This window comes from Eretmochelys imbricata, chromosome 15 (assembly GCF_965152235.1).
Source record: "Eretmochelys imbricata isolate rEreImb1 chromosome 15, rEreImb1.hap1, whole genome shotgun sequence".
Taxonomy (NCBI): domain Eukaryota; kingdom Metazoa; phylum Chordata; order Testudines; family Cheloniidae; genus Eretmochelys; species Eretmochelys imbricata.
This window is the reverse complement of record NC_135586.1, coordinates 3,905,400-3,918,862: the sequence shown is the minus strand read 5'-3', so window position 1 is coordinate 3,918,862 and position 13,463 is coordinate 3,905,400. Positions and strand designations below refer to the sequence as shown.

The 13,463-nt window shown below is 51.7% G+C and overlaps 1 protein-coding gene across 1 annotated transcript in view; it reads left to right on the top strand.

Moving 5' to 3' along the window:
* Window positions 1-13,463, top strand: part of POLE (DNA polymerase epsilon, catalytic subunit) — a 37,454-nt gene that overhangs the window by 9,844 nt on the left and 14,147 nt on the right. Inside the window, exons 16-25 of the mRNA XM_077834733.1 lie at window positions 939-1,046; window positions 1,701-1,829; window positions 2,099-2,201; window positions 2,334-2,480; window positions 3,341-3,486; window positions 4,892-5,040; window positions 5,487-5,579; window positions 5,811-5,955; window positions 6,964-7,121; window positions 13,119-13,314. Of these exons, the coding sequence (XP_077690859.1) occupies window positions 939-1,046; window positions 1,701-1,829; window positions 2,099-2,201; window positions 2,334-2,480; window positions 3,341-3,486; window positions 4,892-5,040; window positions 5,487-5,579; window positions 5,811-5,955; window positions 6,964-7,121; window positions 13,119-13,314 (1,374 nt within the window). The remainder of the gene's footprint in view (window positions 1-938; window positions 1,047-1,700; window positions 1,830-2,098; window positions 2,202-2,333; window positions 2,481-3,340; window positions 3,487-4,891; window positions 5,041-5,486; window positions 5,580-5,810; window positions 5,956-6,963; window positions 7,122-13,118; window positions 13,315-13,463) is intronic.

Below are 13,463 nucleotides of genomic sequence, written 5' to 3'. Positions count from 1 at the left end.
CTGGAACTAACCAACCAAGCCAAAGGGAACGTCAGGATCCTCCTGCTCTCCCTCCTGCTTCAGCCATGCCTCTCCTTGCTTTGTCTCTCACCCACTCTCAACTGGGTGCTGCTTTCCACAGCACTCCTTGTGCCCACCCTCCCTTTCCACCTGCAGTCCTGGGTGCATGCCACTCGCTGTGAGTTTGTTGGTCTTTTAGACTGTACGATCCTTGGGGACGGGGGTCTGTATAATGTGCTGTGTATGGATCCAGTGCTATGGAATAGGTCAGCCCAACAATGATTGTTCCTGCTGCAGAAGATAGGGCGGCATGTAGGTTGAATACAAGAGGACCTCCTTGTTAGAGCTGACCCTTTGGTTCTAGGGACAGCAAGGGTGTACTAGGAGCTGATGACTAGGTCAGCTTTGTCCCAGGTGAAACTCTGGGGTGTGTGGGTGTGCTCATAATCCTGGGAACATGGCTTTCCGGCTGTGAGAAGCCTCCTGTTTCATGCCAGCTTTGTGGCAGACGGTATGGCAGTTGTAGAGCCTTGTAGGGAAATGCTGCATCTGCCTGGAGGGCTCTGGCTGGATCTGGGTCTAGGATGCACAGTGCCTGCCAAGGGTCTGCTGGTGACCTTAACTGTTCACAATCTGCTTGTGCCCCCATCTCCTTCAGTGCAGTTAGACCCTGGGTTGGATTGTCTCTCCTCATCACAGGCAAATGTATGGCCCTTACCATGGGGAGGGAAACACATCCTCGAGTAAGCTGTAGGTCAGTGTGGAGAGTGGCTTGTTGCATGGATGCCTTCTGTTGTCCCAGGCCCATCTAAAGCAGACAGAAGAATGGGCAGCTCGGTAGGAGTTTGTAGTTGCTTTCCTTCTCCAGGCCAGCGAGGGAGGTTGGGTGAGAGGAGTCGGAGACAGCCTCATAATTACTCATTCTGATGTCCCCCCAGAACCCTGTTGCCTTCGACTTCCTGCTGCAGCGTGTAGAGAAAACCCTCCGGCATGCCATCGAGGAGGAGGAAGGTTTGCCACTGGATCAAGTCACCAACTTCCAGGAGGTAGCTTGGACCTAGTCCTGATTCCTGCCTGTGTGGGGGTGTGACACGGCTTGGGGCCTGTAGGAGGAAGTACATGGCGTTTCTCTAGACAAGCCCATTTCCTGTTTGTGTGTGTTAGCATCATATAACCGCTTTAGCTATTTTCAGCCCTGAGTTCACCTCTTCCCTGCCTGGACCCCCTCCCCCGCATACCTATGTCTGGTCCCATTTCCGTTGTATTAAATAGTTGATGTCGGAAACTGTCTCCTGTGACTGAGGCTAAGGGAATCAGTGCTGCTGAAGATCAGAACGCAGCCCATTCTAAGCTTCGTGCGCCGTTAGCTCTTTCTCCGGGTCCTCGTGTGCTCTGTGGTCACAGGAAGGTAGGAGGAGGGATAGCTCAGTGGTTTGAGCATTGGCCTGCTAAACCCAGGGTTGTGAGTTCAATCCTTGAGGGGGCCATTTAGGGATCGGGGGCAAAAATTGTGGATTGGTCCTGCTTTGAGCAGGGGGTTGGACTAGATGACTTCCTGAGGTCCCTTCCAACCCTGATATTCTATGATTATGTGAAAGTTGAGTGACATACTTGTCCCTGTGGAGGGGAGCCCGTGCTGCATGCTCTGCTCAGTTGCTGATTCACTCCTGTCTGGTTTCTGCCTCTTCCCCTCACCGCAGGTGTGTGATGAAATCAAAGTCAAGCTGAACTCCCTGAAGGACATTCCTAACCGGATCGAGTGTCCCCTCATTTACCATCTGGACGTGGGGGCCATGTACCCCAACATCATCCTTACGAACAGGCTGCAGGTAGGTAGCAGGCAGCCTCCTCCTGGGTTTGCATCCCAGTGGGACACGGCTCAAAGACAGGGCAGCTAACTCCCTGCTCAGGAGGAAGTGCGGAAGCAGGGCTGGGTACTGACAGTCGGGCATTTGGCAGGGCCTGCTATAAATATGGCTGCCAGCGGGTCAGAGGAAAGAAGCCTATGAAGAGGCAGAGCTCTGAACCCAGTTGCTAGAGGCCTGGAGTTAGAGCCAGGGTCTCTGATCTCTCTCTCTCTCTCTCTCTCTCTCTCCAGCCCTCAGCGATGGTGGACGAGGCCACGTGCGCTGCCTGTGACTTTAACAAGCCAGGTGCCAATTGCCAGCGCCGGATGACTTGGCAGTGGAGAGGGGAATTTAGTGAGTGTTGCTCTGCTGCTTGCAGAGGTTCCTTCGCTGTGCTACCCTGCAGGGAGACCCTGGAGCCTGGCCTAGGAACAGTCCTGCCCTGACTCCTGCTCAGACATGCTCATGGCTGTCCTTCCCTTGCAGTGCCCGCGAGCCGCAGCGAGTACCACCGCATCCAGCAGCAGCTGGAGTCAGAGAAGCTGCCCCCACTGTACCCAGATGGCCCGCCCCGTGCTTTTCATGAGCTGTCCCGCGAGGAACAGGCCAAGTTTGAGAAGAAGCGACTGGCAGGTGAGAACTAGCTTAAAATGACACGAAGTCTGAGCACGTGGCACCTTGTGGTTCAGTTTGCTCCATCTGGATGCTGAAGGGTTGCTTCTCCTAAAGATATTTCTCCAGATTAGCTTCCCCTCTTTGCCTAGTCCATGCTGGTACAATCTGCGGGCTCTAAGGGATAACCCACTGCCAGCTTGTAATGGCACTATAATTTAGAAACTGGCTATGCAGGCACAACTGGCTTTCTCCCTTCCATCTATCATCCTACACCCTTCTCTGTCCATGTGCTGAGTGCTCTTGTAACCAGCTGCTTCTTCCTAGCTGCTGAAGTTGGAGTTACTTTGCGTGCCAAGACAGATCATGTCTGCTGTCAGCAGGCTGTTACGCCAGCTCTCTTCTGAGGGCCCCCATTGGGGCTGGGCAGTGAGTTTCTAGCCCTTTGGGTTGTGAAGAAAACCCTCCATGGCTCCCTGCTGTAGTCTGTGGACAGTGCTCTGGATTCTGTATGAGACATGATCAGCTGCATTCATCTCTGATGAGTTTTAACTCTGAAACCTAATGATGAATAGCAATGTCAACACCGTGAGCGTTTTTACTGCTTGTGAGCCACTGTTTAGCAGACCCATCCCCCTATTCCAGGGCTGTAGGCCAAGCCTGGGTTTGAGAGGAGCATGAGGTGAGCACCATCCCTCTTTTTGTATGCCCCCCATCCTGACCCCTGTGTTGGCAGGTGCTGTTTCTCTCTGCTGTTATGGCCTGCCCCGTGCAAACCTTAGCTGCTGCCACCATCCTCCTGTGCCCACCTGTCGGGGTGAGCCGCCCCTGTGAGCATACTGGTCTCTGGCTAAGCTGCCTCTGCTGTCTCTCTGGCACAGATTACTGCCGCAAGGCCTATAAGAAGCTGCATGTCACCAAGGTGGAGGAGCGCATCACCACCATCTGCCAGCGGGAGAACTCGTTCTACGTGGACACCGTGCGAGCCTTCAGAGACCGTCGCTACGAGTTCAAGGGGCTGCACAAGGTGTGGCGGTCGGATCCCTCTGTCCTGGGTGTCACTGGGGTAGCCACAAGTTCCCTTTTCCTGGAAGAGCTGATCTCTGCTTCCAGAAGCAGCTAGGCTGTTCGTTCGTCCAGGGTTGGCTGTTCACCTCGCTGTGCTCAGGAGCTCTGAGGCCAGCTTGCTGAATCGGACCCAAGCTTAGAACAGAGATGGGTCCCTCCATGTGGCAGTTCCGGGAGGGCTGAGGGGACATGCCTGGGTCTCACCACTGATCCATCTTACTCAGAAAGCAGCAGCTGTGAGGCATGAACAGCTCCAAGACCCAATCACTTGCTACACCAGTGAGCTGAGTGGCTGCATGTTTAGTTCATCCGGGATTCAGCCAACCCTGCATCCAGGCATCCTGTTTCCTTGCCCTGGGTTCAGTTTGGGGCAGCACATTTAAACTGAGATAGCCATGAGGTGAGAGGGCTGCAGACTAGAGACAGGCTGGGGGGGGAAGGCTGAGAGCTGGGTGAGGGAGAGATGGGAGAGGGGGACCCTAAGCATACAAATTGCTCTAAAGGGGACAGGGATCGGCTCCCCTCCTCCCTGGAGGCAGGGAAGTGCTGCAGCAGAGCAAAACAGCAAGAGGGATTTTACTGTAGGCACTGGGGTGAGCTGGCTTTGGAGTCCCAGCTACTGGAGATGGGGGCTGGGCTGTGGGTGCTCATCGAAGGGAATGGCACAGAGATGGAGGCTGGGAATCAAAGCCCATCGATTGGTTTTATTCCCTTTGCTGAGCTGTACGATGCCTAAGACTCTGCAGCCCCTCACTTCCGGGCCCAGAGAGCTGCAGGTCAGCTGTCCGCCTCTTGTGATGTCACGCTCCTGTCCCAACACCAGTTGGGCCGTCCAGCAGAGGGCGGTTGGGACCGGATGTTCCTAATGCATGTAGGAAAAAACGAAAGATCCTCGAGTCTGTCTCCAAAAGGGCTCAGCAAAGGCCCAAACCATCTTTTGCTTTGCAGCTTATCTTTAGTAATTGCCTCAGTCCTGCCCCCAGGCACAGGGGTGGGCTAGAAGGCCCTACCAACCCATATGGCTCTGCTGTTGGATTTATCCCATCTCCTCCCACCTTTGCAGTTTGCTGGCATCTGTGCAATGAGATGGGGGCAGAGCTGATCGAAGGCAGCTCGGCTGCTGTTGTGTGACATCTCCTTCAGAGCTGAGGGTGAAGCAGAAAAGCTCCTCTCCATCTAGCATGAGATCTTGTTCCCTAGGTCCCGGTGAAAGGAATGTAGAGTCTAGGCAATTGATCCCAGAGCACCCGTGCCTTACTGCGGGCTGTTATCTTGGGGAATAACTGGATGCTGCTAATGTCTGTAGCGGCTGGGCAGGAGCATTCTGACCCGTGTGTGGTGCGCGCTCTCTTTCTCTCTCTCAGGTGTGGAAGAAGAAGCTGTCTGCGGCCACAGAGATGGGAGACGCCACCGAAGTGAAGCGCTGCAAGAACATGGAGATCCTCTATGACTCCCTACAGCTGGCGCATAAGTGTATCCTCAACTCCTTCTACGGCTACGTAATGCGCAAAGGGTGGGTGCTGCCTGCCACCCTCTCTGAGGGGAGCTAGACACACGCTCCTCCTTGCCAGCCCCCTGCTGGGAGATGCTTCAGGAGGGAGGGGTCACTCCAGTGATTCTGCCCCCTCCTTCCCCAGCTTCTCATTGGTTTTCAAGCCTGTGAGTGCTCCCTGTACCACTCTCCTTACTACTGCTGTTATGGCAGCACCTAGAAGCCAACCCAGAGCAAGACCCCTTGTTCTGGGCCCTGAACAACCAGAAATAGACAGTCCCTGCCTCAGAGAGCTTACAGCCTAACCAGACAAGTCACGGGAGGGGAAGGGGATACAACCTATCACTGGGCGTCACTCTCTTGCTCTTTGACCTTCCCTTCTGGGGCTCCTTGCCATGCCCTTTTCCCAAAGGTTGACATGAGCTCACTGCCAGCTCCTGTTCATATCTGGCCCCTCTCTCCACTAGGGCCCGCTGGTACTCCATGGAGATGGCTGGGATTGTCTGCTTCACTGGAGCAAACATCATCACCCAGGCCAGGGAGCTGATCGAGCAGATTGGGTAAGTGCCGGAGGGGGTTAATGACCATGGGGAGGACTGGGGGAGAGGCCTTGGCTGCAGGACCATCCCGTTGGGACACATGACATGAGGGCTTGTGAATCACAGCAGAGATGTGGGTTACAAAGGCTCTTCCACCTGCAGGTTCTTCCATCCAGCAGCCCGTGTTAACTGGGTGTGCTCTGCAGAAAGGCCCTGCCCTTCTCTCTGCCAAGCTGTGCTCTCTCTTCCTAGGAGGCCGCTGGAGCTGGACACAGACGGAATCTGGTGTGTCCTTCCCAACAGCTTCCCAGAAAATTTTGTCATCAAATCAACCAATGCGAAGAAGCCCAAGGTGACAATCTCCTATCCTGGTGCCATGCTGAACATCCTGGTGAAGGTAAATCCAGCCCCACCGTAGACTAGCTGGGAGGGGGTGGAGAGGGAAGGACAGGAGAGGAGGACTCCAGCGGACCTGCTCTCCCAAAGGGGAGAATGATCTTGGCCTTCACCCACGCATGGAGCCAGTGAAGGCTGCTCTGCCTTTGTTGAGAATTACAGGTGTCGGGGGCCACCCTATAGGGCAGCTTCTGTTCCAGTACTGTGTCACCACGAATGAACAGGCCCTTGGAGCTTCACTTGCTGCTTGTCCAGTGCCAACCTGTGGAATCACTAGCACAAGCCTGGCACCTTGAGGGTGGGGGAGAGAGTCCCAGAAACCTGCAGCACAGTGCAGATGCCAGCTCATAGAGAGCAAGAGCCCAGGATTTGTGTGTGCACACGCTCTCTTCAGTCTATGCACGCTGGCTAAATGGTACTGTGACCCCAGGGACCTGTGCAATGCCCTTTCGCCTGTCTGCCAGTTCCCAGCATAGAGCCTGGCTTTGGACCTTCAGAGACTGACCTCTGCTCCTCACTCTAACACAGCACGGGGCTGAAGGCTGCCTATACCCCATTACTGCCTCGCCTCTGTCAGGATAGTTTTCCGCCACCCTCTCCTCCTCTGGTCCAAACCCAGCGCACCCTGCTCCTCTCTGTCCAGCCCAGCCTATACCAGTCCCCCACTGGCTGGAATCAGAGTGAGGTGCTCTGTAAAGCTTTTATTTTGTGTCCTGCTGAAGTGCAGACCAGGAGGCAAGACTCAGTCAGGCATCTCAGCTGGCTGGAAGAGAGGTGCTCCACCCTAGGGTCGTGGGAGTGTGGCTTGTCCTGTGGGGTGCCAGGCTGGTGCCCATTACCCTGGTGAGGGAGCCGGGAGTGTTTGCTGTCCTTCCCTGCTCGTTTGTGGGAGCAGCGGGTCCTTGGGGGGTCACTCCAGGTGGGTGTGTTGGGGGAATGTCCCCCTTTTGCCCCATGGATTGCCAGGCCAGCAGTGCAGTGAAGTGGTCCCATGACGCTGTGTTTATAGGAAGGCTTCACAAATGATCAATACCAGGAGCTCGTGGACCCAGCTTCGCTCACCTATGTTACCCGCTCAGAGAACAGCATCTTCTTTGAAGTGGACGGGCCATACCTCGCCATGATCCTCCCAGCCTCCAAGGAGGAGGGCAAGAAACTGAAGAAACGGTGAGTGTCACTTTGCTCAGAGGGAAGAAGGGAGGTGGGCAGGTTGGCTGTTCGTGCTCTCCTTCAGTCTGATAGGGGCGTGAGGCAAGCCAGACCCTGCTTCCTTACCTGCTCAGCACTGCACAGAACTCATGAAGTGCAACAGTCCAGATTCCAGCTGCAATATGAACGAGGCTCAACTGCACCCCAGGGCTGAACTGACTTCACCCGCAGTAAAGCGGGGTGAGCCTGACCTAGGGAGCACCTTCTATTGTTAACTCTGGTTCATCCCCAGGAAGGTGTGAAACGTGCCAGTAGGCCAGAAGAGAGCCTAGCATTGCTGGGGTAGCCTTAGCTCTTCCGTTTGCTGGCAGAGATTTTAACTGGGCAGCCTCCATGTTACATCAACAGAATCTTTTGAGTTATGTTGGACCTGATTCTCCCTTGACTTGCAGCCCAAGCAACCCCATTGAAAACCTGGCAGTGTAGGAATGGCCAGATGGGCTTAGACTGTTGACCCATCTAGTCCAGTGTCCTTTAGAGGACAGAGCAAGGAAACTCACGCTGGGCGGCTATGAAATATTCCTTCCCAGTGAGAGCTTGACATGAGGGCTTAGATCCCTTCCAATTCCCTGTAACTGCCGTTCTCCTGAGCCACACAAATACTGATCGTTGTTTGAATCCCACTAGCCTTCTGGCCCCAGGAATGTGCTGTGGCAGTTCTTCTCCTGGATTTCCCATCTGTCAGCTCAGCAGCAACGACAGGGCCCAAATGAGGTCTTGCCACCACTTTGTCTTGTACTGGCTTCATGGCTTTGGTGATCTTTAATCGTCTCTGTTCTGTGTCATTCTTCACCGTGTCTATCCGATGTATCCTTGGTCTTTCTCTGTTTCTGGTTCCTTGCACTCCTGGTACATATCCCCATGTGTGGTATCCTTCTTGAAGTGTCCAAACCATCATCCTCCTCTTTCTTGAATCTTCTGTAACAGCGTTATTTCTTGCCCTAACCATTTTCTTCTCTTTGTTTGTTTGTTTTCTGCAGTCTTCTGTTTTCCCCTCAGCCGGTTGATTTCTGCAGTCAAAATCTTGTGTTCATCGGCTTTTCTTATACTCCAGCAGTATTGGCATGAGGGTGCCTCAGATACTCTGGCTTCTGCTTTTATCAAAATGTCTTTACCCTTCTGCAAGATCTAGAGTTTTCCCAAAGTGGTAACAGCTAGACAGAGTCTTTTTTTTATGTTATCTTCTCAAATCCCATTCTTCAATACTAGTCCTTTAAGGTACACAATTTGTTCTAGTTCTCTCTCCGAGTTTGATCTTTACATCTTTCTCTTGTCTTCCAGTTGTCATAGTATTTGTCTTCTCCATGCTGCTCTTCAGTCCAAATGTTCTGCTGTCCCAGTTAACCTCATCACTTATTCTCTATAAATCATCCTAGGTCAATGCTGTGAGTCAGAATCATCGCTAATTGAAGGCTATGCACTGTCGTACCACATAACATGACTCCTCCCATTTCATCTGTCAGTGCTACAGCCATGACTGCTTCTGTTAAGGGGCTTATTCCTTCACCCTCTTATTTCCCTGGTCCTTCTCGCATGAACAGAGAGCAACAATACCCGAAGTCCAAAGGTGCAAACAATTCGATGTTTATTGGGGTGAACTTCCAGCAAGCATGATTCCAGTTTCCTTCCTTAGTATCTTCCTTCCCAGCTCTGACACCACAGAGCCTTACACCTGTGTCCCTGTTCCCATTCCTGCCCTTAGCCAAACATTATTCCAATTTCCTTACCCCCATTCCCTGTTCCCATTTCCCCCTTTAGCAAAACATGATTCCAATTTCCACACCCCCATTCCCTGTTCCCATCCCCCCACCCACGCCCACTCACTTCCTCATTGACTGCAGACTATATAGTAAAACTTGAGTTCTGCTTAGCTATACCTTAACCAATCATTTTCCTGAAATTTAACTAACCAATCCTAACATATTGTAACATGATTATGTAACCAATTATATCCCACCACCTTAATTAGTTTACACCCAGCAAAATTAATTATACAGCAGACAGGAACAATCACAGAACCAGACAGAGATTATACAGACAAACAATAGCAAAGTGGGAACTATAATGACAAAACAATACAGAAGTGAGGATTTCACATCCCAGCTATTGATAAGTGAGTTCTTGCCAGACAGGATGCTATCAAACTAAGTTTCCATTTACATTTTCTAGGCACTTCCCTTTCTCTGGAGGTGATAGGAATTATCAGGACAGGATTGTATTCCTAACAGCCCAATAGCACCTTCTTTCAATGTGACTAGTTTGGAATGTGAGGATGTGACCGGTCGCTTATGGCTGCCTCTGCTGCTTAGCCAAAGGCCTTAGCTTAGAACTGGGCCTCAAACTGTCACAGTAAGAGAAGGCCCTTACACCAGCAGACAGTGATTTTTGATTCTTTCTTTTATACCTCTAGAACTAGCCAAGTGATAAGAATACCCCTAAATTCTTAAAGTACAGGCCTTTGCAGACAGGCCTGAATATCTATATCCTAACAGCTTCCAGGACCAAGATCTGATGAGAGCGTCCATCCTTGTCTCACGTCTACAGTTGCTCTGCACCATTCCATTTGCTTCTTTTCTGCTCTCACCACACTCAGAAACTTGCTGTGGATGTTTGCTCCATTCTTCATGGATGCCATATGTTCTCACAGCTTGCCATAACCCTCTCTGCCAAATGCAATCAAAAGACACTGAAGTCTGTTGTAACAGATTTGGTTGTGTTCTATGTACTTTTCTGATATCTGGCTCATCACAAATAACTGATATATTGTGCTTCATCCTTCTTGAAATTTCACCCATTTCTCTGCAAGCACTGCTTCCATAGACGGCTTCGTTCTTGTCTGCAATGCGTTGGGGAATGCTTTCCTGGCGCAGTCAATGAGCTGATTCTTCTGTCGTCACTGATGCACTGACTCTTCTCCTTTTTTATATATCAGTTCTATTATCACTTCTCCCCGTTCACTTGGCACTTGCTGTGTGTAGATCTCTGCCTGGCTTGTGTCTCGCCTTCACCATGTGTTCCTTGCCTGTTTGCAGTGATGTGACGAAGTGGGACTGTTCTTAATATTTCCTCTGAATACTGTAGGGGTGCCTCAGTTTCCCCTATGCATTTCTTAAGTTTCTAGATGGTGGGATAAAAGGGTGTAATTGTTGCAGAGCAAAGGGCCAGTGTACATAAATGGCCAACACTCTGGCAACTGATGGCCTGGGCCCTTCCCCCCCTGCAAAGTGATAGCTAAAGGGTTGGAGAACAAAGGAATCTGGTGACCTCCTGGCCCGGGAAAGGGACAAAGCCAAGAGGATGGGGGGCTGGAGGGGGAGTCAGTTTGGGGCTGGCTGGGGAGGTGGAGTGAAGTGCAGATGTGGTTGTCTGGCTCACTGCCCCCCAAAATGGACCTGGCTGAGGGGTCCAGTTCTCTGTACCTATAAGCTCTATTTTAGACTGTGTTCCTGTCATCTAATAAACCTTCTGTTTTACTGGCTGGCTGAGAGTCTCACGTCTGACTGCGAAGTTGGGGTGCAGGACCCTCTGGCTTCCCCAGGACCCCGCCTGGGCGGACTCGCTGTGGGAAGCGCACGGAGGGGCAGAGGATGCTGAATACTCCGAGGACAGACCCAGGAAGGTGGAAGCTGTGAGCTTTTTTGCCCTGCAGACAGGCTGCTCCCAGAGAGGAGATTTCCCCAGAGTCCTGACTGGCTTCGTAGGGAGCAGTTCCAAAGCATCGACCGGGGACTCCGTGACAAGCAGCTCTGAGCTTATGTCGGCACCTTTTTCCTTTTCAAGTTCTTTTGCTACTTCTAAGAATTCCAGCATCTGTTCTCGCTGGTTTGTGCTGAGTAGCTTCTCCAGGATGGTTTTCCCCACGTGTTCTGCACTTGTTACAGCTCTTCAAAGTATTCTTTCCATCACTTACTCTTTGCTTATTCACCCCTCGTTATTATTCCACACTTGTTTTTCACTGCCGACATCTTCATCTCATCTGTCCCCCTATATTGCTAATTTCTCTTATATTGAAATATAACACCTGTCACATTTCTCTTTGTGGATTCTTCTGCTTTCTTACATTGTTCTCTTATCCAGTTGCTTCTGTCTCTTTGCTTCCTGTTTAGTGTCTCTGGTCAGCCGACTGTACTCAGCTCTTAAACGTTCATCATCCTTTTTGTTCTCCTTTAGCTTCCTATGCTTGTCACTGTATTGCAGCACTTCATCTGCTATCCGCCTTATTTCCTCTCTTTGGCCTTGCAGCCCAACACTTACTCACCCACTCTCATAATCCCTTTTTGTACACGGTTCCCACGTCTCTTCAACATTCATTTCTTCTTTTAGCAGAGACGTGATGTTTTTCCACATGGCGTATTTTTAGTCTCTCCTGATATCCAGCTCTTTCAATTTGTCTGCATCATGGATCTTGGTTTTTGGCACTTTTTAGATTTCTCTCAGCCTCAACCTCATTGATGCCAGGACTAATTTATGATTTGATCTGATAACAGCCTCAGATGATCTCCACACTTGATTTATATCTGCAATTCACAAGTACAAAGTCGTTCATGTTCTTCGTTTGCCCCTCGGATGATATCCATGTCCACTTCCTCTGCCACTTTTTGTTGAAATAGTGTGTTCACTGTCACCAGGCTGTTACTTAGGCTACTAAATTTCTGCCTTTCTCCTCTTCTGTTTTCTTCATCTACATCTGCCTATTGCTCCAGCCCTGGAATTCCAGTCCGATCCTACTGTTGCTTTAAAATCTCTTGAAACTCCTTGTAATGTTTTCTGTAGATCTTTATAAAATTTATCAATTTCTTCCTTGGGCACTGCTGAGGTTGGTGCATATTTGTACTGTTGTAACTGCTCAGATATGATTCTGAATCTCATCTTCGATGTACAAGGAGATAGCAAGCTAAATGCTGTAAGAACCTGTCTTGCCTTCAGCTTTAGCAGCAATGCAACTCCATCCTAATGCCCGCCATCTTCTCTTCCCACTGTGGATGTCCCATTTGCATCACAGTACAATTCTCTTTTTGCCTTCCCATCTCATTTCATAGTCAGGGAATCCAGTCAGGGGCCTGCCAACGCCTGTTAAACTGAAGGGCCATCTTATTGCTCAATGCTGCTCAGTTCCTGTTTGCAGGTAACTTGCTGAAGGGTGGGGGCAGGTGCAGTTGCTGATCTGGGTGGGCACCTTGGCCTCTCACACACTGAACCAATTGCTGCCCAGAGGTCCTGCCAACATGTCACATGGATGGTGGATGGCCTTCCATAATTCTCTGCATTCACGCTCCCTTGGAGGCCCCAGTGTGGGACTGACCCTCCTTTGGCATCTTCAGAGTGATGTGGATACTCTTGACCTCTTCTCCATGTGCCCAGCTTGCTTGGAGAGCATGGCCCTGGGAGGCTCGAGCTGGTTTGTATGCACCCACGTGCACTGGTGATTACTAGGGCAGGGGATGCGAACTGCAGAGAGAGCCACGGCTTGCGGTTGGAGGGATGTGTCCTTGTAACAAGTGATGCTACAGCATCTCTCCTCTCTGATTACAGCTATCAGCTTCCTCTGCCCCTTTACAAGCAAGCAGCTTCCTCATCCTCCCCTGGGAAGCTCTCCAGAGCTCTGCCCTGCTTTTCTCACTCCCGTCCTGCGCCATCCGCTTCTCCCTGCTTCCTAGGTGTGGAGCAGTGCCCCGTTCAGTATCAACCCCCTGCCTGTTCTGTCCCACACACAACTCCTGGAGGCCCTCCCTTGCCTGGAGCGTTCTGGGAGCTCCGTGGAACAGAGCTCTGTTATCACTCAGCCCCTTGACTTCTAGCTGTGTGAATTTGGGTTTGTTTTCTAGCACCACAGTCCTTGGCCAGCCTGACAATGCGGCTGGGGGTGTCCAAGAGCACAACAAGGCCCATCTTTACTGGCAGGGAAAGGACATCCCCTGGAGTGCTGGGCAGTCTCTCACAAGCTCTGTTTCCCAGGTACGCAGTGTTCAACGAGGACGGATCCCTGGCTGAGCTGAAGGGGTTTGAAGTGAAGCGGCGTGGGGAGCTGCAGCTGGTTAAGATCTTCCAGTCGTCCGTGTTCGAGGCCTTCCTGAAGGGCACCACACTGGAGGAGGTCTACGCCTCCGTGGCCAAGGTGGCTGACTACTGGCTCGATGTGCTTTACAGCAAGGTGAGCGCCCAGCCTCTTGCTTCTCTGTGCTGTAACGTGGGCCCTGGAGGGGAGATGGGCGCAACCCCCTGGATGGGAGGACAAGGGGTGCACTGGTGCCCTGCCACCAGGAGCTAAGGGAGAGCAGCAAGGGGAGGACAGACGTTCTC